Here is a 26,221-nt window from a genome sequence, read left to right as displayed (position 1 = left end):
AATAAAACAAAGAAAAACAATCAAAATTGGTTTGGAATACAATGTAACATGGCAAGAAAAAAAATTCCATTTTGCAAAACTACAATACAAACTGCACAAAACAGACAAAAATAAATTAAATCTGAAGAAAAATAGTAAAACATACAGGCAAATAATGAAAAAACATTTTAACAAATCTAAACAAGAACATGTAAAAAAAATTAAGATCACTAAAAACAACAGATCCAAGCAAATACTGGGAATTGATAAATGAAAAGAAAAATAACAAAATTAAAGCATCAATATCAGAATTCTATGATTTTTTCAGGCAAGTTAATTTTAACAACAACCAACATATACGCAACATACCACAACCAGAAAATGAAACATGCAATGAAGAAATCAATAAGCCAATTGACAATTGCAAGAAATCAAATTTGCAGTAAACAACTTAAAATCAAATAAGGCATGTGGATATGATAAAATCCTAAATGAACATATAAAAAACACATTTGAGCAAACGAAAAATGTATACCTAAAGTTATTTAATCTAGTTTTTGATACAGGAGTAAGTCCTGAACACTGGACCATTGGCATAATAAATCCAATCTATAAAAACAAAGGGGACCTAACAAAAGCGGAAAACTACCGCCCTATTACCCTTCTGAGCTGTATAGGAAAACTATTCACTAGCATTATAAATAACAGACTCAACAAATACCTTGAATCAAACAATATTTTACACAACTCGCAAACAGGTTTCAGGAAAGGCTTTTCAACTTCAGACAATATGTTCATACTTCAACACCTGATACAATATATAAACAACTCTAAACAGAAATTATTCTGCTTTTATAGACCTGAAACAGGCGTTCGATACAGTCTGGAGAGATGGGCTATTGGAAAAACTTGCATGGTTTAACATCAATGGTAAATGCTTGAACCTCATTATAAATTGATACAATAACATTAAATCATGCATTTTATCTAATGGCACCTTTTCTAACTTTTTCCCTAGCAACACAGGGGTCAGACAGGGCGAAAATCTGTCGCCTATACAATTCTCTTTATTTCTTAATGCCTTACACAACTACTTCGAACAAAAAAGCACTGTACAAGGCACAAAAATGCCCAATTTTGATGAAAACGGACAACTTTTTAACTTTTTAAAACTTTTCATCTTTTTTTATGCGGATGACACAGTTATCATGTCAGAGTCTGAACAAGACCTACAAAAAGCTCTTGACACATACCAAAAATATTGCACAGATTGGAAGTTAACTGTAAACATTGAAAAATCAAAAATATTAGTGTTCTCTAAAGGCAGGCCCAAGGAATACCATTTTACTTTTCATAATCAAGCTATCAACACTGTCAGTGAATACAAATATCTGGGCATAATATTCAGTAGGAGCGGCTCCTTCTCAAAATGCAAAAGCCATATTGCCAACCAAGCCACAAGGGCTATGTACAGCCTTATACGAAATTGTAATCGTCTACAACTCCCAATAGATCTACAAATAGACCTCTTAAACAAAACAATAAAATCGATCATACTTTATGGTGCAGAAATATGGGGTTATGGCAACTTAGACATTATTGAACGGGTACAATTGAGATTTATTAAACATATCCTTAAAATGAAACGCAGTACAGCAAATTACTTTGTCTATGGAGAAACTGGACTTACCCCATTAAAACTAGACATACAAGAAAAGACCACAACATTCTGGGCAAAACTGATAGCTAATAATACCATAGAACAAGAAAAACTATCCACAAAAATTTATATGTCACTGTTCAATATATGCAAACATCTTGATGATCAGTCACTTACACGCCTTTATCCCTGGTTTTTCAATGTCAAATCAATTTTAATAACATGTGGAATTATGCATGTGTGGAGCTCACAATGTTATCCTAGCATTGACTGGCTTAAAATACTTGTTAAGCAAAAACTTAAAGACCTGTTTATAAATGAATGGTTATCATCAATTGAAAATTGTAGTAAATTATAGTACTTTCTATAAACTGATTAAAAGAAACTTCAGCTATTTAGTGAATACACCACATGCATTTCTAAAACTTGTAATCAGAATCAGGACAAGAAGCCAAAGGCTACCGATTGAAGTTGGAAATTGGAACAGAACACCTATAGATTTAAGAACCTGTACAGCCTGTAACAAAATTGCGGATGAATTTCATTACTTATTAGAATGCCAACTATTTAATGCAGATAAAAAAAAAAGCTTCTTAAACTTTACTTTTATAAGCGACCAAATACATTAAAAATCTATGAGTTATTTAACACAAACAATAAAAACGAGACAATAAAATTACACCAACTTATACAAATAATTCTAACAACAACACAAGGTTAACTCTCTCATAGTCTGGTTTCATATAAAAACTTCACAGATCCCTAATGTCCTCATGCTGCTCCCCTGTCATATGTCCTTCTCCCCCATAACGTACATGTACATAGTTCATCCTTTGACATACCGCATCTGAAAACAGAAATTGAAAAACACCTATAGGCTTTACAATTATCACACACCTTAAAAATGACTAAAAAGTCAGATATAAGATACAGAAGCTCAAATACAGCAGTACTTAATGCTAACCCTGGGTTGATCATCCATACGCGACGAACAGGAGCAAGCACCATCAAGCATCTCCTGAAAACACGAAATAAATAAAAACAATAAACAAAATCGATTAAATCATAAATAGAAATCATTCATGACCCAAATCAAAAGAAAATATATCAATTTTAATGCAAAAGAAATGCTTTCACTTAGTGCACAAAACAAGCCGACATTATGGCAGACAAAAATTCATATCATCTTACAAAATCCACGCAAATGAAAACGCTACACACTTACCCGATAAGATCCCGTTATATTAATTAATCCTCTTTTCGTCCATCCCAACACCAAACACCATGCCGCTTGCTGTTTTTAGAGCCGATTGATTGATTGGCTCATTTTATGTCTAAACCGGTAAAGACTTAAAGGCTACACCCCACTAAATGATAGCTGTAGATAACTGTAGTAATGACTCTCCGAAGATTTCTTAGCAAAATTACAATTTTTGTGTATCTTAGCGTCCACCATGTTAAAACTGTCGAATTGCAAATGCTGTTCCGTTCTATAATATGTTATTTATATAATAAAATAAAGAAAGAATATTTAATAGGAAACTATATCATATGTAATGTAATTAATCTTTTTATTGCATTATTATCCGCCTCGTTTATACATCTATGTACTTAACTGCTCATATTGAAAATGATTATCCGTTCTATATGTGTTCTATATGTGTTGACGCTACCTGAAATATGTTTTCTAAATTGTTGATATATATATAATCAAGTATAAGAATATTTACTAAGAACCACACAATATGTAATGTAATCCATCAGTTTTATATAATATTGCACGCCTCGCCTATACATGTATGTACATTTTTGCTCATGTATTCATGTCAAACATGAATTGAGTTGAAATAAAAGGTTTTTGACTTGACTTGACTTGTTCATATTTAGTCCATTAACCTTGTTTATTGCATTTTTATACACAGACTCCAAATTAGAAGTATTTGTGCAAACATACAATGTATGTAGCTTCTCTATGAAGAATTACAATGTCCGCCCTATTTTTTAAACCTTCGACAATATTATAATGAACGTTTTTGTTGATTGAATAACAAATATACCACACATAGAATTTCAATTCGTGTCTTTTGTAATGCGCGGTTGCATTTTTTGGAAAAAATACTAAATTAATTTTGCGCAAACTTAACACAGTTGTGTATTTTGACCATGACTGTGCTCTCGTCTTTGTTTTTTTGAAAATGGTTTTGAATTAATGAAGAAATTATCAAAAACTTTACCTGAAGCGATGGTTTGTTGACATCCGATTGTCCCACACATAGCCGAAAAAGTCAAGTGGTACAGGCACCTTGATCCTAGTATTTTTCAAAAACAAACATGACAGGTAACCAATGTCAGATGGAAAAAGTAAAGGAAAGTTAGGTCAAGCTAATTGTTTGTCATGATATCTCTTTAAACCTCACGCCATATGCAAGTAGTGTTGCCATGATCGCAACATCTTGATGAATTATAATTCAATTTTTTGTCTCATAAACATTTACTTTGCTTAACAAACAACCTCTACAAAGTTATCATTCCTACTGCCTTTCGGCACCTCAATAACCTGAAAAACTTGTAACTTTATGTTTCCTCAGGCAAATATCTTCCTTGTACAATAAACAATTTCTTCACCACGTTAACAATCCTGCTACACACACTAATGCCTCAAGAATGAAGTAAAGTTCAAGTGATCTACGTCATTAGGTATTTTGCATATGTCATGAACTATATAAGTAACAGAAACTTTGAAACCTACAAAAACTTTTTGGAATTTTGGAAAAAGATTCATGATTGAATGAAGGAACTCATTAATATTGTAGAACATGGGAAAATTTGATCTTCAGCATCTAAAAATATGTGAAATAGAAAGAACAACAATATCTTTTGGAGAGATAAATGTTCCTACGATATAAGCAAAGGACCTGTGCGACAATTCCCGGACATTTTAGTCTGTTTAGTTAGTTAGAGGGATAGAAAGAGAAAGTCACATGCTTGAGTACATTTCAACCCATGTGCATTGCACGCTTTTTTCGCAATAAAAAACAGTGGAGCGATACAGGGCCACCTTGGCCCTCTTGTATTTAAACATTCCCATGTTTCACTGCAACTGTGTCTTGATGGTCAGATTAGTTTTGCTTCTTGAGTATTAGTTTTATTGTATTAATTTGTGTGGAAGTATTTTAATGCTTTACCAACTTATTTTAGAAAACCCTTAGATTTTTCCTAAAAATAAAATACAAGTGTATTGTAGAGACATACATCATGTTATCGTTTTCAAACAAAACAAAGTATTGTCACAGGTTTAACAATGGAATTTCGAGCGAGAACAACTATTCGAAGTGATCGCCCGTCATCAGCCAAAAGGCGTGGAAAGCTAGACCTAGGAGACACACTTAAACCTGGTGAAGCAAATCGCTTTCTTAAAACTGCGAAGAAAGACCAAATGTCCACTCTTCGTGAGTCGCCTCCCTTGAAAGGCTCATCAGGATTTCCAAAGGACAACTCACCTGGTCGAGACATAGACAAAATGTTTGGCACATTGGCATCAAAGGGACGCACTTCACCGTCTCCCCTAGACAGTCGGTTTGGAATGGATACGGTAGATGCACCAATTTACAGTGCAAAGCACCGAAAGTCCCCTGCTGAAGATGGAATGCTTACAGGGTCTAGGAAATCCCCAGTGTCGCCTTCGCTGGGTTTACTGCCCAGTGGCAAAAATGCTCCAGCTAGAGAACTCACTAAAGAAGAGAAGATCTTTGGTGTTAAGACCGGCCCTGGAAAAGATAGGGAGAGGTATGTATTATAATACATTTGTTATATACCGTAATTACTCTAAGTTTTCCGACACTTAAAAATAATAATTTGTTTTCGTGTCTGAACATTAAGATACGGAAAATATTCAAAAATTGCTAACTCTTGTCTGAAATGATACAGAACAAAAAAAGTAAAAACATTAAACATACAGCCTCCTTAATAGGAAGATATCATTTAAAATGCTGTTTGGTGAAGCGATTGTTTTCTTCTGGTATACATTGTTATTTACCCAATTAGGCAAATGGTATGGTCCATTGCCTTCAGGCATGCGTCTCCCAGGTTTAATTACCTTAATCGGTTTGTAAAATTCCATGATCGAAGTGTCAAAAGATAAGCGAATACAGTGCCGAATTCTGGTAAAGTAGTGCTGTAAAATATACTGTCAAAAAATGTAGAGTCATTAATTACAGACGTAACCATGCATGTCCAAAAATTAAGAAACACAAAAAATAATTATTTTGGCAAAAAAGGTTTTTTTAGAAAACATAGAGTAATTTAGGTGCATATGCATTGTTGTATTTGATGATATTAGATGTATGAATGATAGTCTGGTAATAGGAAAATGTATTGGATTACATGAACAAATCAGGATACATGGACCATTTGTGATATGTTGAAGTAAATGTTTGGGATTTTGTGTATTTTTTTTAATAAAGTAAAAATGCATGTCAAGATCACCTGTTGTGAATAGTAATTGTACTGCTTTTGCCTAATGTCTTATCAAGAATTGAATTTTACATTCACATTATCTCATTAAACAAGCAACGTACTTGTATGATTTTACAAATGTATGCAAGAGAAGTATTTGCCTGAGTACCATATATTATATCAAATCAGAATGGTAATTTTGTGTTGGACATTTTGTTTAGAAGGAATCTTTCAGCTAAACATGTATTTCATTATAGCTACTGCTTTGATGATAAACTTAAATGTTAGAGTTTTGTTTTTACATGACAGTCCAAAAGAAAAAGAGTGGAAAGCTCCAAATTTTCGACAGTCTCCAGTCCTTGGCCAAGAAAGAGCAACTCCCAGCCCAGATATTGGTGGGTTTTACTTTAACGTTACACGAAATACTAGATATTGGTGGGTATATATTCAACTAAAGTAACATGGCAATATGACATAAGTTTGATTACATTTACTTCTTTTCTTTGTCGGTGTTATTGTGCAAAACGATATTCATTTTGTAATAAAATTATAATTGACAGTATCACTTAATGTTTTTAAACTTTAGGAAGCTAGAACCAAATTTGTTTGATGAACCAAACTTTCTAAAAACATTTGCATGCTATAAACATTGTTTGTCAGACTTTCCAGGAAAGGTTGTTAGGCTCAAAGGCAGTGTCAGTTACAGTACAACATGCTACAAATTTTACAAAATAACTAGTATGATTTTCTTCTAGGCAAGGCTGGAAGGAAGACCCCAGATATAGGTCTGCAAACAATTACTGAGAGTCCTAGACCAGTACCAAGGACTCTGGCGAAGGACACAAAACTGAAGTCCAGGGATTCATCCCCCAGGTATAGTATGGTTCACTGCAACATTGTGTAACAGATTATGCTAAACCTAGAAGACATTCTTAATTTTGTGGAAAACGGTTTGATGCCTGACACAGTCACCTTCAAAGCAGGGATTTTTATAGTGGCTTGAAAAAAGGATATGATATGAGTACTAGGGATTATAAATGGTTACACACTTTTTATTTAAACTTTGTTAGAATAGTATGCTAAGGATGTTAAGGCATACTTTGGCAAAAATAATGTTATGTGGCATTAGGGCTATTCATTATTACCGGATAACAGATTATCAGATTATGTGGTCAGTGATTGTTTGAAAACTTTTGCTGAGACTTAAAAGTTCATCATTCTTCAAGAAATGTTTGTTTGTAAATTCTGATTGTTGAAGTCAATGTCAGTTTTTGTATGTATTGTTTACAACCAGAAAGGGCATTGCTCAGCACATAAAATGTAATGGTCAGACAACATCAAATAACTTCATAATAGTACCAGTACAGGTTAGAAAATACTAGTATTAGTTTGATACCTTGTTACCAAGCTAACATGCAAGTTTCCTTGCTAAGGGAGATAATGCCATGAAAGTCATAACTGCAAAATACTAGTATTCACATGCAAAATGCTTTTCAAGTAACAAATAAACTCTAATGAAAACTCTCTTAAGGACCATAATAAGTTAACCAATTTAAGGTCTCTGTCTCTGGAATCGCCAAAAAGCGAGCGACCAAAGCCCAAGGTGGACATATTTGGGGGCAAAAAAGACAAGACCATCGAGTTTGCTGATGAGCCAGAAAAAACACCCAGCTCTAGAGAACGGCGAAGATTTGGGCGTGAGGAGAAACCGTTGACCCCTGGAAGGAAAACCCCAACCAAGGCGGGTGAACCCACTGGAAGGACAACTCCAACTTTAAGAAAGAGTCCTGCATTGTCTGGGAGACTTACACCTACAAGTGCTAAAGCTAGCAAAAGTAAACCTTTTTTTAACCCTTTTCCTCTCAGAAGAAAAGTGAGAATGGCTATTTGCAAACAGCATAAACAGCTTAAAAACGAGAACAGCGTGCGAGTAACTAGCAGTCTGTTCTGGTTTTATGCTGTTTGCTCTCATCAGTATCTAAGGTCGGAGCCTTAAAAACTTGAATCTAGTAAGAAAGGTCTTTTATTGAATTTAACTTTCTAAGGGACTACAAGTGCGTCAGAATACATATCTAAGTGTTTAAGGGTGATTCTTAGTTTTCATAATTCACAGTGTTACTGTTTAAAAGAGTGTGGCTTCTAGATACTGTGAAAATGTGTTCTTTATGTAAGTTTATATTTGGTGCACACACAGGTACTTGAAAAAAAAGTTTGGTCCTAAAAAAAAATCAAGTACCCGTGGGTGCACATATGTGTGAATTTTGTATTTAGCGACTGGAAGATTCAGATATACCGTAATAACTCTTATTTTTCTGACACTTATTTTTTTTTCATGTCTGAATATTAAGATGCGGACAATATTAAAAAATTACATTTGTCTGAACATTTAGAGACACAAATTAAGGTGTCTGAAAATTATAATTATATTGAAGTAAATGCAATAAATGAATGTATAACTAGAAATGGCGCTGCAGAGGCCGGCGCGTATCCCCACGCCGCATGTTTGACCCAGGGGCGCCCCAGGGTTGGTAATGGGGCCATGCATAGTTGAGATTGACGGTATTGTCATAAGAGATGTTCAGTATCAATTTGAAGTAAATCAGTGTAGAAATGAAGAAGTTAATGTAAAATAACCTAAAAAAATGAGTGAAAATTCCAAATAGTGCACATATGCTCATAGCTATCATGTGTGTACGTTTCTAGGTTGTAGTGCTAATAATGTAGAAGGAGATAGTGACCAGGACAGACGGAGGGACCGAAGGCGGAGATAACAACATAATCCCCACTTTTTCTCCGAAAAGTGTGGGGATAATAATTTTCTAGCGATTAACTCTTCTTTTTCTGCTTAAAAAAAATAAATACAACTTCACAGCTTTGCTCACTCTTGCCTGAAATGATATAGAACAAAAAAGTAAAATCATGTATACATGGTTATTTACCCAATTACGCGAATGTAATGGTCCATTGCCCTCAGGCAAGCATCTGTCAGGTTTTATGACCTTAATCCGGTTGTAAAAATCCATGATCAAAGTGTCACAAGAGAAGCAAAAATAGGGCCGTAGTCAGTAGAATAGCGCGGTAAAATATACTGTCCCAAAATTAAGAGACATAAACTATGGACGAAACCCTGTATGTCCAAAAGTTAAGAGTCATGAAAAATAATTATTCTTGCTAAAAAAGAGGGTGTCCGTAAACGTACAGTGTCCGAAAACTTAGAGAAATTACGGTTTATGGATTTTTGTGAACATGCATTTAAAGTTCAAACAGGCAAGGATATTTGAGATTTGCCTTTTCCTTTTTTTGTCTTCCATTTCAGTATCTTACATGTGAACACAGATATGTCTGAAAATATATCAAAATGTAGTTTAACAAATATTGGTAGTTTTTAATAAGTATTGTTTATTTTCTAATAATATAGCAGCAGAAGAGCCTAAAAAAAAAGAGCCTGGGTTGTTTGACTTCCTTACTGAAGATAAAAAGGATGATAAAAAGGAAGAAAAGAAAGAAAGCACCCCAAAACCTAGGCTTGGTCGAGACCGAAGGCAAACCAACCTTAAGAAGTCAGAGTCACATGACTCTATCACAGAAGAACTGGGTGGTAGGTTTTAATTTGATCTTTTGCTCTATGTCAAAATACCAGTGTTTTATTCCTGGTAATTGTATGTCATATTGTTTAGTCCTCTACCGATTACTGTCTGTGAAAAAGGTCTTTTGTTACATTGCTGTATTTTAGAGTCATTTGAGAAATAATTAAAAAAAAAATATTTATTTATTAAAAGCTCTGTAACTTTTATTGTATGGATTATCAAAAGGTCCTTGATATAAATTTATTAATAAAAGTAATAATCTATAAAATAATAAATGTAAACCTCATTGGCAATAAGCATTGATGATTAATATTTTCCTTCTTATTATTTATGATAACGGATATAAACAATTAATGTAAAGAGTGGAATAAATTCTTGCATCTTAAATTGAAGCAGCCGACCAACCAAGTATTTTGGAGGAATCCACTCGAGACCAGCGTATTCCAGTTGACCAGAGCTCAGTCTGCGCGGACTTGGACAAGGACCCTGACAGGGAGAGGGTGCGAAAAGAGGAGAAAGAGAAGCAATTTGCAGGGTAAGTAAGAGTGTTGTATACGAGAGGGTGGGAAAAGAGGAGAAAGAGAAGCAATTAGCAGGGTTAGGAGAAGCGTTGTGTATGAGAGGGTGGGAAAAGAGGAGAAAGAGAAGCAATTAGTAGGGTTTGTAGGAGCGTTGTGTATGAGAGGGTGGGAAAAGAGGAGAAAGAGAAGCAATTGGTAGGGTTAGTTGGAGTGTTGTGTATGAGAGGGTGCGAAAAGAGGAGAAAGATAAGCAATAAGCAGGGTTAGTAAGAGTGTTGTGTATGAGAGGGTGGGAAAAGAGGAGAAAGAGAAGCAATTAGCAGGGTTAGGAGAAGCGTTGTGTATGAGAGGGTGGGAAAAGAGGAGAAAGAGAAGCAATTAGCAGGGTTAGTAGGAGCAATGTGTATGAGAGGGTGGGAAAAGAGGAGAAAGAGAAGCAATAAGCAGGGTTAGTAAGAGTGTTGTGTATGAGAGGGTGCGAAAAGAGGAGAAAGAGAAGCAATTAGCAGGGTTAGTAGGAGCAATGTGTATGAGAGGGTGGGAAAAGAGGAGAAAGAGAAGCAATAAGCAGGGTTAGTAAGAGTGTTGTATATGAGAGGGTGCGAAAAGAGGAGAAAGAGAAGCAATAAGCAGGGTTAGTAAGAGTGTTGTGTATGAGAGGGTGCGTAAAGAGGAGAAAGAGAAGCAATTAGCAGGGTTAGTAGGAGTGTTGTGTATGATAGGGTGGGAAAAGAAGAGAAAGAGAAGCAATTAGCAGGGTTGGTAGGAGGGTTGTGTATGAGAGGGTGGGAAAAGAGGAGAAAGAGAAGCAATTAGCAGGGTTAGTAGGAGGGTTGTGTATGAGAGGGTGCGAAAAGAGGAGAAAGAGAAGCAATAAGCAGGGTAAGTAGGAGTGTTGTGTATGAGAGGGTGGGAAAAGAGGAGAAAGAGAAGCAATTGGTAGGGTTAGTAGGAGCGTTGTGTATGAGAGGGTGCCAAAAGAGGAGAAAGAGAAGCAATAAGCAGGGTAAGTAGGAGTGTTGTGTATGAGAGGATGGGAAAAGAGGAGAAAGAGAAGCAATTGGTAGGGTTAGTTGGAGCGTTGTGTATTAGAGGGTGCCAAAAGAGGAGAAAGAGAAGCAATAAGCAGGGTAAGTAGGAGTGTTGTGTATGAGAGAGTGGGAGAAGAGGAGAAAGAGAAGCAATAAGCAGGGTAAGTAGGAGTGTTGTGTATGAGAGGGTGGGAAAAGAGGAGAAAGAGAAGCAATTGGTAGGGTTAGTAGGAGCGTTGTGTATGAGAGGGTGCCAAAAGAGGAGAAAGAGAAGCAATAAGCAGGGTTTGTAAGAGTGTTGTGTATGAGAGGGTGGGAAAAGAGGAGAAAGAGAAGCAATTAGTAGGGTTAGTAGGAGCGTTGTGTATGAGAGGGTTTGAAAAGAGGAGAAAGAGAAGCAATTAGCAGGGTTAGGAGAAGCGTTGTGTATGAGAGGGTGGGAAAAGAGGAGAAAGAGAAGCAATTAGCAGGGTTAGTAGGAGCGTTGTGTATGAGAGGGTGGGAAAAGAGGAGAAAGAGAAGCAATAAGCAGGGTAAGTAGGAGTGTTGTGTATGAGAGGGTGGGAAAAGAGGAGAAAGAGAAGCAATTAGTAGGGTTAGGAGAAGCGTTGTGTATGAGAGGGTGGGAAAAGAGGAGAAAGAGAAGCAATTAGCAGGGTTAGTAGGAGCGTTGTGTATGAGAGGGTGGGAAAAGAGGAGAAAGAGAAGCAATTAGCAGGGTTAGTAGGAGTGTAGCAATGTGGATTATAGGTCTGTCCAGCGATCAGGAGGTCACTGATTCTAGGTTGGCGCTTAGAAATCAGAATGTGTAGCCAAAATCATGTTATTTTGGAATGTTTCCTGAGAAAGATTTAAAATCAGCTTTATTTGTTTAATGATTTTCATTAACTTTGGTGCCAATTTGAGAATTCACTAGCTATTTGTGACACTAATATAGAAATTCAACATCAACTGTGGAAGTCTTCTTAAGATCAGCTCTAATACACTGGGTTTCTCAACAAGCGTGTGGCTTTTGATGCATATGATGCAAACTTACTTAACTACAGGGGTAACTGGAAAACTTTCATTTTTTAAGAGTGTACAAGATTTGTCATGTGTTTGTGATTTTGAATTTTACATATTTTTTTCAGACTAAATGTGTGACAGTTAATTGTTATTTCCTTAACTGTTCTACATGTATCACATATCTAAACATGCATATCAAAAAGTATAAATATAAATGAGCGTGTTATAAAACTTAGTTTTTTTCACAATATCATAAACATGGTTGTACATTTTGAATACAAGAATAGGTAACATGATGTAAGGTTGTAAAGTGCATGTAAGATTTTCCAATAATAGTGTGCATTTAATTTTGCAGTTCCTGAGGTTTGATAAATTATCAATTTCAATGCTATCATCTAGCTGTGACAAACAATTATTCATTAGCAACAGTTAGCCTTTTTTGTAGTTTGGTCATAAAACATAATATATTGAATTAAATTGTTCACACTTCAGAATCTTATGCTGATTAAAAGTGAATAGTGAAGTGAAGTCTGCATGGCATTTATATGTTTTTTTATGCAGATATTCTAATCAGCGCAGTGACCGGAAGGAAGCAGCTGACATTATTTCTCGAGTGGAGGACGCGCAATCACAGGATCCTAAACAAATGACAAAACAGAGGCCTGCCAGTGCCAAGTATTTTTATTTATACTTCTACTCCTTTGATTTTAGCTTTCAAATAATTATGTAAAAGGTTTTTTGAAGCTGACAGATTAGGAAAACAGATTTTCTTTGTAATTAAAGAGTTGGAACAGTTATTCTTAGAGCTTTACAATTGGCTACACTATTTTTAGTAGATTTTGAAAATTTTGTGTTAGTGTTAATTTGATTAAGCACAAAAAAAATCTTTCAAACAATGGATGAGATTGCAATTTTAACTGAAATACAGTAAAATATGGAAATGAAGAAAACTGTTATGAGGAAACAGAGATGTATGCATGTTGCAAAGAGTCGTCTTAGATCAGCCTGTGCAGTCCACACAGGCTATTAATGAATAACACTTTCCGTCTTTCCTGCATTTTTGTTTTGAAGAGACTTCTTTAAAAAGAACAAAATCCATAAAAGCGGAAAATGTCATCCTTGATTAACAAGTGCAGACAGCTTGCGCCAATCTGGAATGACACTTTACTCACATGCGTTTAGCCCAGTTTTCCTTGATTAACAAGTGCAGACAGCTCGCACCAATCTGGGATGACACTTTACTCACATGCGTTTAGCCCAGTTTTCCTTGATTAACAAGTGCAGACAGCTCGCGCCAATCTGGGATGACACTTTACTCACATGCGTTAAGCCCAGTTTTCCTTGATTAACAAGTGCAGACAGCTCGCGCCAATCTGGGATGACACTTTACTCACATGCGTTTAGCCCAGTTTTCCTTGATTAACAAGTGCAGACTGCTCGCGCCAATCTGGGATGACACTTTAATCACATGCGTTTAGCCCAGTTTTCTCTGATTAACAAGTGCAGACAGCTCGCGCCAATCTGGGATGACACTTTACTCACATGCGTTTAGCCCAGTTAGACTGCTCACGCCAATCTGGGATGACACTTTACTCACATGCGTTTAGCCCAGTTTTCCTTGATTAACAAGTGCAGACTGCTCGCGCCAATCTGGGATGACACTTTACTCACATGCGTTTAGCCCAGTTTTCCTTGATTAACAAGTGCAGACAGCTCGCGCCAATCTGGGATGACACTTTACTCACATGCGTTTAGCCCAGTTTTTCCAGAAGGAGTCTCAAATAAAAACCAGCAAACAAGATTGCATGTTAGTGTTTTAATCAACTCACTTTCAAGGCAGACACAGTGCTGAAGCATCAGCTTTGAGGAAATGAGCTTAATGCATGAGTGTAATGTGTCTTCCCAGACATTTTAAACCTAAACTGCATTTTTGTTTTGAAAACATCTTTTAAACAAAAAGTTCCTTAAACTGTCATCAACTTACTCACAGGGCAGATACATTGGTGAAGCCTCAGCCTCGTCACAGCTTGCCGGGGTCACGACCCAGCTCTGCAGTGGCCAGCGAACGTCTTGAGATGTTCAACACGACCATGTCGATACGGCAGACGATCTTTGAGGAGTGGAGGATGGCAAAGGCCAAGGAGATCAAGCAGAAGAAACTGGAGGAAGAGAAAAAGAAGGAGGCAGAGGAGAAAAAGAAACAGAAGGTAGCATAGCAAATATGCTTATTTGTAATTGTGACGTGCTCTGGGAAAAGGGGGTTTAATGCATGTGCGTAGTGTCGTCCCAGATTAGCCTGTGCAGTCTGCATGGGCTTATCAAGGATGCCACTTTGGGCTTAAGGATATTTTTCGTTTAAAGAAAGTCTCTTGTTAGCAAAAATCCAGTTTAAGCGGAAAGTGTCATCCCTGATTAACCTACGCGGACTTCACAGGCTTATCTGGGACGACATTTTTTGCAAATGCATTTAACCCTGTTTCACAGAGTGAGGCTTATCTATATTGGAAACATGATATTACATAAAGGGTTACATGTAGAACTGTTGTGGAAATAACAAATACCTATTGTTGTAGATACGATGGCTGTACTTTGACTTAAAGGTTGCAGTGGATATGATGGAAAATTACTTATCTTTATTATCTTTGTCATGATTACATAATCACATATGAGCAGCGTCATGCAAAAATGGCAAAATAGGGTCTTATGCCATATGCGCCCAGCATAAAACCAGCTCAGCCTGTCGGCAATAAAGTCATGAATGGTTTCATGGCCTCTTTAGCATAAAGCTTAGCTCGTCACCAGTCTGCAGATGTGCTCTCTAGGCTGGAGTAACTGAGTCCACATATTGCATAAAACCTATTTTTGCATGATGGTTTTGTATTTGCTAAAGATTGTTTAAAATTGTGCTTTATAACCATTATTTGTGAACTTAATACTTTTATGAGTTGTGGATTTGGACAAGTCAGTATTGAGGGTTGAGTAGCTTGAAACTGTTGAGTAAGTAATGAAAAATTGCAGCCTAAGTTAATCCTTTTAAATGAGACCAAAGACAAAAAAATCAGGGCATAGAAAAAAATTGTCATCATAAAAGGTGTCTCATGAGGCAAAACTGACTGGTAGACAGGGGTGTCAGTATAATAAACAAACACTTTACTAAAGTTTACTTTTGTCTAGATGTTTTTCCACCAGATGATGCTTATTGTAGCACATTTTCTGTTGCAGGAGAAACAGGATAAAGTCCTAGAGAACAGGGCTTCTTATGAGGCTTGGATGAAAGAACGGGGCAAGTCATTTGTAGAGGAGCAAAAGCTGAAAAAGAAGGAAGAAGAAAAGAAGCTGAAAAAGGAAGAAGAGGAAAAACATAACAAAAAGAAAGACGCAAAAAAGGTAAATAAACTTTATGATTACCAAAAAAATTTCATTATAAATTTAGGTTTTACTGTTACGTCTTACATAAACTAAAGTAAATACAGAAGGGTTTTTATAGTTTTTAAACTCTGATTTCAGTACATTTACATACATATCTGTTTTGCATGTTTTTTAGTTATATATTTTATAAGTTTGTAAATGCTGTGATTGGTACTCTTATATATGATGTTTTTGTTCCGGGACTTATGGTTTGCGCTCCGTCTGTCAGTCAGTATGTCAGTCAGTCTGTCAGTCAGTCACACTTTTCTGGATCCTGCGATAACTTTAAAAGTTCTTAATATTTTTTTATGAAACTTGAAACATGGATAGATGGCAATATGAACATCATGCAAGTCATTTCATTTTGTTCCTACGTCATAAATTCTGGTTGCTATGGCAACAAATAGACTAGAAATACTGCTGAAAATGGTGGTTTCTGGATCCTGCGATAACTTTTAAAGTTCTTAATATTTTTTCATGAAACTTAAAACATGGATAGATGACCATATGGACATTATGCACATCATTTCATTTTGTTTCTACGTCAAAAATTCTGGTTGCTATGGCAACAACAACAATTCTGACAATGGTGGAATTTCTGACAATGGTGGAGCCGGTAGGGGACTATATTGCTTGGCAATAGTCTTGTTCTCTATGTTATATGAGGACAACTTTATTTTTATGCCCCCCTTCGAAGAAGAGGGGGTATATTGCTTTGCTCATGTCGGTCGGTCTGTCGGTCGGTCTGTAGGTCCGTCAACCAGGTGGTTGTCAGATGATAACTCAAGAACGCTTGGGCCTAGGATCATGAAACTTCATAGGTACATTGATCATGACTCGCAGATGACCCCTATTGATTTTGAGGTCACTAGGTCAAAGGTCAAGGTCACAGGTGAAGGTCACAGTTACTGGAAATAACCATTTTAAAGATTTAGCATGGTTCAAACAAGGGAAACAACTACTGTTTATGCATGTTCTTTTTGTTACAGCATTTGCCTCCCTTGTAATATATTTAAATTTTACCAAATGTAAGGCTAACTGCATTTTTGTAATGCATTGTATCAATAACCACCACCACCACCACCACCACCACCACCACCACCACCACCACCACCACCACCACCACCACCACCATCACCACCAGCCACCAGCCACCAGCCACCAACCACCACCCACCACCACCACCACCACCACCACCACCACCACCACCACCACCACCACCACCACCACCGTTGTTCACAGTGACAAAAAACGTATTCACACAATGGCTGCTACTACAACTTATAGCCCATATAGGGGGGCATGCATGTTTTACAAACAGCCCTTGTTATTAAAGCATAGATATAAAAAATGTTAATTTAATGACTTTTTATTGATATATGATAAAACAATGAAAAGCAAATTTATTTTATTTCTAAAAGATTATTGACCACAAAATAAGAATGATAAATTGTTTGTTTGAAATAAGCATGTAGGCCTTTGGTATATGAAAGTGTCAAATAATGTTTCTCACTATTGACATGATTGTATTTCTTGTTTTATTTAAAAAAATAACCAGCATAAACGTGTTTATCTTCTCAGAACTTCGAAAAGTGGAAAGAATCAAAAGACGCTTTGATTATTGAGGAGCACAAGAAAGCCATAGAAGAGAAACACAAGAAAAAACAGGAAGAGAGAGCAAAGCAAAAGGACAAAGAGAAAACCAACGAGACAGCTTTCAAGGGATGGTATGCACATAGCTGATGTTAACCTGTATGAATTAGTTGTGGTTGTGTTTTCCTAACCTGTTTTGAATGTATTAACATTTTCTGAAGAAAAACTATATTGATCCTGTAAATGTGCGAGGCATAGAGTTATTATTCTATTATTATCCCCCCCATAGGCAGAGGGATATTGTTTTGGCGTTGTCCGTCCGTCCGTCCGGTACTTTTGTGTCCGGAGCCATATCTTGGAAGTGCTTTGGCGGATTTCATTGAAACTTCGTATGAGTATATATATGCATAAGAGGATGATGCACACCAAATGGCATTGTACACCATCTGTTAAAAACAGAGTTATGGCCTTTTGTATCTTGAAAAAATGCTTTTTACTATAGGCACTTTTGTGTCCGGAGCCCTATCTTAGAAGTGCTTTGGCGGATTTCATTGAAACTTGGTATGAGTATATATTTGCATAAGAGGATGATGCACGCCTAATGGCATTGTACACCATCTGTTAAAAACAGAGTTATGGCCCTTTGTATCTTGAAAAAATGCTTTTTACTATAGGCACTTTTGTGTCCAGAGCCATATCTTGTAAGTGCTTTGGCGGATTTCATTGAAACTTGGTATGAGTATATATATACATAAGAGGATGATGCACGCCAAATGGCATTGTATACCATCCGTTAAAAACAGAGTTATGGCCCTTTGTATCTTGAAAAAATGCTTTTTACTATAGGCACTTTTGTGTCCGGAGCCATATCTTGAAAGTGCTTTGGCGGATTTCATTGAAACTTGGTATGAGTATATATATAGAGATAAGAGAATGATGCACGCCAAATGACATTGTACACCATCTGTTAATTACAGAGTTATGGCCCTTTGTATCTTGAAAAAATGCTTTTTTTCAGTGTCAAATATAACCCTTTTGTGTCAAGAAGCATATGGGCGGGGGATATCAATTCAACGAATTTGCTTGTTCTTTTATTGTTTTTGTATAGCAGCACCAAAACCACCAAATACAGCACTTAGATACTTACACTGTTGTTGCCTTGACAAATAATCTAACCCTATCACCAATTTTTTTTTAAATTTGACCTTATTTTTTTGTTTTAATTTTTTTTTGCCTAATTTCTGATTGGCCATGACCTAATTTTGACATGGACAAACTCAAACTAACATTTGAGTCGTGTTTTGAGAAAATTGGGCTTAATGCATGTGCATAAAGTGTCCTCCCAGATTAACCTGTGCAGGCCACACATGCTAATCAGGGACGACTCTTTCCGCTTTGATGACATTGTTTGTTTAAATAAATTCTCTTCTTAGCAAAAATCCAATGTAGGTGGAAAGTGACGTCTCTGATTAGCCTGTGCGGACTGCACAGGCTAATCTGGGACGACACTTTACGCAAATGCATTATGCCCTGTTTTCTCAGAACATGACTCATTTATACAACGTCAAACATCGGTATCTCTGTACATCAAAACAGATACATGTTTTTAACCAGGTATTCCGAAGGAAAAAACTGGTTATTAGATTGGTGAATGTCGGCGGGCGGGCGGGCTGGCGGGCGGTACAAGCTTGTCGGGGCCATAACTTTGTTGTTCATTGTGTGATTTTAAAATCATTTAAAACATTTCGTCACCATCATTAGATGGTGTGTCACGCAAAAGAATTACGTGGATATCTCCAAGGTCAAGGTCACACTTTTAGTTCAAAGGTCAAAAATGGCCATAAATGAGCTTGTCCAGGCCATAACTATGTCATTCATTGTGAGATTTTAAAATCATTTTGCACATTTGTTCACCATAATTGGAGGGTGTGTCGCACAAAAGAAGTACGTCAATATCTTCAAGGTCAAGGTCGCCACGACTAAAAATAGATTTATTTTGAAACAAAGGGGGTTAATTATAAACAATCAGTTCAGTTTGAGTTGTCTCCCTTTATCCAACTTGTTTTCCAATTGAAAACCTGGTTTTGTGACAATTTTGTCCCTTGTCCTATTGTTTATTTATATATTTGTAATTGTTTTTGTATTTTTGTTTTGCTCCAGGAAAGAGAGGAAGGACAAAGTGATTGAGCAGAATGTTGCCAAACAGAAAGAGGCTAAGCTTGAAATAAAGAAAAAGGAAGAGGAAGAACAGAAGGAAAAGGAAAGACAGGCCATGAGAGATTATAATGATTGGCTCAAGAAAAAGGTAAACATTCTAATCATTTTTACATTGTCAGTGTTTCTGTTGTTGTCACACTTGTGATGGTGAAGTGTTGCTGGAAAAAAAGCAGTGTGTACTGTTAACCAGGCAGTGTGTTTATTTCTTCGTATGGCAAACTAATTTTGTACTTGCTGAACTGTTTAAGCAATTGAGTTTAATCATAATGCCAGTTTCAGGTTTTTTTGAGAAAAATGATTTACAAGCAATTAAAGAGCTAAATCTTCAAATGCTGGGTCTAGTGAGATTCATATGTAAATGGCTGATGCTGCAGTAGAATTTATAATCTGTTTTCATTGGTGTTGAGAGGCTAGTGCATTGTCTACTAACTTTTTCTACTGAAATAGAATACCAGTATTTTATTATGCAATTTAGTAATTATGTTGCCAACTTTTCAAATTGCTAGATCTCGATTAGAGTCAAGTTTGTTTGCCAAAGAGGATGTGTCACATGTAACACCTTTTGCCCTTCCTCAAATGTCAAAGTCATGCTTGAAGTTCAAACGTTAAATTTTATCGTAAAGAGCTTGTCCAGATTAGTACTTCATCAGTAATAATTTTAAAATTAATTACAACTGTTAACCATGTTGACATGGCATGTCATGTATAACCACTGTCTCCCCACCTCAAAGGTTGCGGTCACAGTTAAAGGTAAAACAAGTTTAATTGGTTCGTAAAACAGCTTGACTAGACTATTACTTTATCATTCATCATGCAATATAATAATAATTTTCAACAAATATTCACAATATGAACATAACAGACCAGAATAGTTTATTTTAATACGGTGCGTAATGTGTAACAATCGCCTTCCTAACTCAGAGGTCAAGGTCACACTTGTTAGTCAATAGTTGTATAATGGTAATAAAACAACTTGACCAGACTGTAGCTTCATTATTCATTATGCAATGCAAGCATTATGAATCATAAATTTTCTTAATTAGGACTCAGCAAATTATGTTTAAAACTATCTCTAGCCAAGGTCAAGGTCACATGTTAAATGTTAAAGACCAGATCAAATCTTTAAATTACAGGTCCAATGTCCGATTTTGCAGATTTTCTAGCTTGTAACTTACTTATATTTTTTTTAAATAATTTACCTAACAAAGTTCACCATGTGGAGAAAGCATTTTACCTAGCATGTCATGCCACCCTTTGGTGGACCTGTTGCAGACTGGTCTGATAGTTTAGCTCAAGTGAGCAGAGCATTATAATACATTTCTATTGAAAAATAACTTCTCTTCAGGAGAAATGACAGCATTTTTGGTAAGATTTTAAGGCATTTTGCTTGAGTTTTTGTGAGTTTTATGCCCCCGGTAGGAGTGCATATAGTGATCGGACTGTCCGTCCGTCTGTCTGTCCGTCTTTCCGTCACACTTTGCGTTTAGATTTCAAAAAATGCTCATAACTTCTATGTCCCTTGAGATGTAACCTTCATATTTGGTATGCATGTGTATGGACAAGGCCTTTCCATACGCATACAAATTTTGACCCCTGTGACCTTGACGTTAAACTTAGGGTCCGCGTTTAGGTTTTCGAAATCTGTGTTTAGGTTTGGAAAAATGCTCATAACCTCTATGTCCCTTGAGATATAACCTTCATATTTGCTATGCATGTGCATATGGACAAGGCCTTCCATACGCACACAAATTTTGATCCCTGGGACCTTGACCTTGAACTTAGGGTCTGCGTTTAGGTTTCGAAATCTGCGTTTAGCGAAAAAAGCTCATAACTTCTATTAAGCGTTTATAGGGGGTATAAGTCATCCTATGGTGACAGCTCTTGTTTCCAATAAAAGATTATTTGAACATTTGTCTACAAATAATGCATACATTAAAATTGAAATATAAAAAATAGGGTGGCTGGCATATTTTTAATTTATTTGCCGTTAGGCAACATGCCCTTGTACATTAAAACTTGAACTAGTGTCAAAACTAAATATAATAGCTGATATATGTTGAAAATGGCAAACGTTAATTATTATGAAAGAAAGCTTTAGTACACTTATTACAGTCAAATCTTGTTATTTTAAAATTGCTGGAGACTCAAAAACTACTTTGATTATTTGGATAAAACATTTTGGATTTGAAGGAAATTGTAATAACTTCGTCACAATTTTAGGTGAACCTAATTTTTACGCCTGATCCTGATTTATCGTGCTGTTGCTTACTGCTTGAACATCAGGCTATTTTATTTTGAGGAAATTGCTGAATTGCTATGGCTTTAAATGCATCTTTGGCTAAGCCAAGTGAGTCCTTTCATATTGCATGAAAAAAAGAAAATTTTGACAAGCATATTTTGCTTTCATTCACTAAATGTCAATATTAAATTATGTATTCAATCAAAAGATATTCTGTCTTGAGACCACAGTTGCTATAGCAATTAATATGGTTGCAACAAACAAAACCTGTTCAAAGTGATTTCACGCACAAAATTTACGGCATAGGTTCTTGAAAATTAAGAAAGGGCCAGTCTGTTGTTTTGTCACATTTTAAGACATGAAAGATTCTTACAAAGCTTAATTGCAGCCAGTGGTAGCTTTGTTATGAATTATATGGCATGCATCATATACTTGCAGTTTGTCTTATGCAAAAAGGTAGGTAACTTGGTAGGTAACAAAGCACTGATATATATTCAGGAGATTCAAGAAAAGAAAGATGCTCTTCGACAGCATCACCATAGTGACGATATCTATGACGATTACAAACCAGCATGGAGCCCAGCGAGCAAAATCATCCCTTGTGGACGCTAATGTATGGTTGTGTATATGTAGGGAATGTCAACGAATACCAAATCTGCTTGTTGATGCTTTGGTATAAAACGGGACCTATGACATTTGTTTGTATAGGTCCCTGGTATAAATATGTTTTGAGTGATGGTTATTTTTTGGACAATTAACAACAATTTGGAGTTTTAGTTTTAAAATTAGGTCTCTATCAAATTAAATACAGTAATACACATAGCACAATTATAACATCAGAAACGATATTACTTTTATGCATATAAAAACTGTTATGTAGATATTTGTTTCCTTTTTTCTGAAAAACTGCAATATTAAATGCATATAATTATTATGGCTAGTCCTAAAGTTTGGTATAAGGGATGTGTTTACGTTGAGTATTACTTTGTTTACATATGTTTCAGAATCTGAAAAGATGTTGAAATATTTGTGTATTCGTTGACATATTTAATGTATTGTCTTATTGTATGCAACCAAAGTCCAGTTGCATACAGTATGTTACATACATGTAGATTATTAGTTTTGTAATAGGTTGTACAGCAACCATTTGCAGGATTTGGTTGAGTGGACCCCCACATCCCTCAGAGCCTTCTGTTGATAATAATATCTGGAATGAATGCACCAGATTTTTTTGCATGGATAATGGCCCTTATGTTGCCTTATCTTTTTTATACATGTTTGAAACCCCTTGTTGTCTAACGGTTGGTGTGCATGTGTTTTGCCTCTCGTTAATACTAATAGCGCACATATATGTATGTTGGTATGTAATTATATCCTATTGTGTGTTTGTTTTACTTGTGCTAAAACATTGGAAAGATCTTGTGTTAAATAGCCTAGGAAAGATCTTGTGTTAAATAGCCTAGGAAAGATTTTGTGTTAAATAGCCTAGGAAAAATCTTGTGTTAAATAGCCTAGGAAAGTTGTCATGTTAAATAGCCTAGGAATGATCTCATGTTAAATAGCCTAGAAAAGATCTCATGTTAAATAGCCTAGGAAAGATCTCATGTTAAATAGCCTAGGAATGATCTCATGTTAAATAGCCTAGGAAAGATCTTGTGTTAAATAGTCTAGGAAAGATCTCATGTTAAATAGCCTAGGAATGATCTCATGTTAAATAGCCTAGAAAAGATCTCATGTTAAATAGCCTAGGAAAGATTTTCAGGTGAATTTATTTAAGATGATCAAGTTAATAATAACACTGTATACTTCTGAAAGGTCTGTGTCATTACCCTGTCAATAAAACTATGTTTTGTCACATTCATTTGTGAGCTTACAGCTTCTTTGAGTTACACTGTCATAGAAAATGTTGAAAATCTGATCTAGATCAGTTGCATGGTGACACTTTTCAGGTCCTTTCGTGGATGGATTTTTCCCTAGAAATGCTCTGTAATAGGGATGGAAAAGAATAAAAGACAAAAATTAACAATTAACAATTTCAAACCAATATGGCAACAATATGGGTACTTTTTTCAGGAGGAGCAAGAGAGGAGAGAGGCTGATTTTAGGCGTACACAGCAAATAAGGGAGGAGCATGGAGAGGCGGAGTTCAGGCCCCCTTGGAGTCCAGCCAGCAAGATCATACCTTGTGGCAGATAGCTGAATTTGAGCAAAACTTTTTAAATTAGCCTATCTCTGGGAAAAAGGTTTTAATGCATTTGCATAAAGAGTCGTCCCAGATTAGTCAGTGCAGTCTGCACAGGCTAATCGGGTACGACACTCGCCGCTTTTATGGAATTTTAAGTGTAAAGTATGTCTCTTCTTAAAGTTAATCCAGTCTAGACAGAAATTGATGTCCCTTATTAGCCTGTGCGAACTGCACAGGCTAATCTGGGATGATACTTTACGTACATGCATTTAACCCTGTTTTCACAGAGCATGGCTCCAGTACACACTCAATGGCAGATTGTACAAGTTCATGATTACTGTATTTGTTCTATGTTTTTGTACCCTTTGACAAATACATGTAGCAAAGTTTAAAGTTTACAGTTTATGGCAGTGATGGAATTTTTATGAAAAACATATTTGTTCAATATTTTAAGACGCTTTGATTTGTAACACCCTAAAATTTATTGTGTGTGTCTATATTTGTTCCATGCTGCATTATCAACTTACTAAATTATCACGCCAACTTAGTTTTTTTTGTCATAATTATCTTTTATTAATAATGGAAATGCTTTTATTTTGCAAATATTTAAAACATGTATTGTGACAAAATGAATGCGTATTCAGACTATAATAAAATGAAATGTATGTGAAAATGGACTTTCACAATTTCATAACATGAACATTAAATCCATGCAAAAAAATAAGGGCCCAAAATTTAGTATCTCTTTTCAGAAAAAATGCAGTACTGAATATTGAGCGAAGTTAAGTATATAAATGGAACGTTGAGGAAAGTTTGAGCTCATCATTTAAATTGTAACTAAAAAGCTCATTTGTTGGTAGAGAAGGTTCAACCAAACTTTTTTATAAATTACGCACAATATTTTTATTAAATGAAAAGATTTTAGATTGCATGGTATTTTAAATTGAGCTTCTAATAACTGTATTTGTTTTTAATGCCCTTCATGAAAAGGACCCTGCTATGACAGTTTCACAGCACTATTGTGGTAATGATGTGTACATCATTTTTGCTCATTTATTATTCTAAAAATTTTACTCGACTGAGCGACATTGAAATGTTTTGTTTTTAATCATATAGCCATTGGCATTTCCTTTATTCTCTTGCTGTCCATGAGAGATTAATCCTAAATAACCTGTTTCGTATTCAATCAATACTGCTTGCTACAAAGCTTTTCTACATGCTTTGATGTTATATTTGATACACTCAACACACCCATATCATCTGACCTCATTTTGACCTTGACATTGACCTCATTTTGGACTTATTAAAAAGTCAAAAGTCTTGGTAAACCCCAAATGACGCTTTTGTCTTGCATCATTTTCACATGCTACAAAGCTTTGATACTGAAATAAATGTCATCTACAAAAACTATTTACACAATCACATCACCCATACCTCATTTTGACCCAGCCATTGACCTACGTTTGGACATGGACTAATTCTTGGTTAATCAAACATGGTTTAACATACTACTTGCTTAAGTTACGTTCCATCCAACACTTGGCATCCTTGTCTGACATGACCTCATTTTCACTTTGGCATTTTCCATAATTGAACGCAGCATCTTGATTTTGTTTGTTTATTTGTTGAGAAAATTAATTGCTTTGTTTATTCTGTTTATAAGTGGCTATGCTTTTAAATTAAACATTATAGCATTGAATGAATTTTATTGTATTTTGTGTGTAACTCATTTAAGCACATGTAATTACGTTAACAATAAATATTTGACACAACATTTATTTTGTCTGTGGAAGAAGGGCCCCAAAGCCTGTTAAAACATTGTAATATTTTCTTTGTAGATCTGTACATTTCTTTTTTAGATATTTAAAGAAAATACATAAACATAATTTTTTTCAGAAAATAGATTGTAGAATATTTATCTCATGATGGTTATCTCATCTTGAAACAGTTACTGACATTGAACAGATTTCTTTTGGACATTTAAAAAAATACAAGGCCCTTAACTCTAAGAACCGTGCTTTTGATATGTATTGTTATGAAAAGATCTGATTTATGAAGAGAATTTCAGTTGCTCATATGTGTTTAAATGTTTACCTTATTTTATTCTGTGGTAATATTTTACATTTTTATGCTTTGTTGTTATTTATACTTTAAGTTGTAAATATGGTATTTGTAATCTGTGATAGTGATATGTAACATGTTGTTATTTCCTGCAAATATTTTGTGGAGGTGTACAATTGAAAGAAGAGAACCATTGTTTTCATCTTAACATTTCTTTAAATTTTGATTTTACATATGTTGTTTACATGTAGTTGTTTAAAATAAAGCAAACTTATTTTAA

The 26,221-nt window shown here is 35.5% G+C and overlaps 1 protein-coding gene across 7 annotated transcripts in view; it reads left to right on the top strand.

Annotated features, from left to right (window-relative positions):
* The window catches only part of LOC127842741 (microtubule-associated protein 9-like), a 63,896-nt gene extending 37,675 nt beyond the window's left edge, over window positions 1-26,221 (top strand). For 3 of the 7 annotated variants that reach the window (XM_052372440.1, XM_052372438.1, XM_052372439.1), the window contains exons 3-14: window positions 4,933-5,425; window positions 6,404-6,489; window positions 6,850-6,967; window positions 7,652-7,929; window positions 9,513-9,692; window positions 10,075-10,216; window positions 12,800-12,913; window positions 14,229-14,445; window positions 15,461-15,625; window positions 17,228-17,373; window positions 19,400-19,544; window positions 23,769-26,221. In XM_052372440.1, the coding sequence (XP_052228400.1) occupies window positions 4,933-5,425; window positions 6,404-6,489; window positions 6,850-6,967; window positions 7,652-7,929; window positions 9,513-9,692; window positions 10,075-10,216; window positions 12,800-12,913; window positions 14,229-14,445; window positions 15,461-15,625; window positions 17,228-17,373; window positions 19,400-19,544; window positions 23,769-23,891 (2,207 nt within the window). In that variant the 3' untranslated portion in view covers window positions 23,892-26,221. Of the gene's footprint in view, window positions 1-4,932; window positions 5,426-6,403; window positions 6,490-6,849; window positions 6,968-7,651; window positions 7,930-9,512; window positions 9,693-10,074; window positions 10,217-12,799; window positions 12,914-14,228; window positions 14,446-15,460; window positions 15,626-17,225; window positions 17,374-19,399; window positions 19,545-22,193; window positions 22,309-23,768 lie in introns of those variants that run through there. The other 4 variants (XM_052372443.1, XM_052372441.1, XM_052372442.1 and 1 more) reach the window with 4 other exon arrangements.

This window comes from Dreissena polymorpha, chromosome 8, assembly GCF_020536995.1.
Source record: "Dreissena polymorpha isolate Duluth1 chromosome 8, UMN_Dpol_1.0, whole genome shotgun sequence".
NCBI lineage: Eukaryota > Metazoa > Mollusca > Bivalvia > Myida > Dreissenidae > Dreissena > Dreissena polymorpha.
The sequence above is the reverse complement of the archived record's forward strand: the minus strand, read 5'-3'. Positions and strand labels throughout refer to the sequence as shown.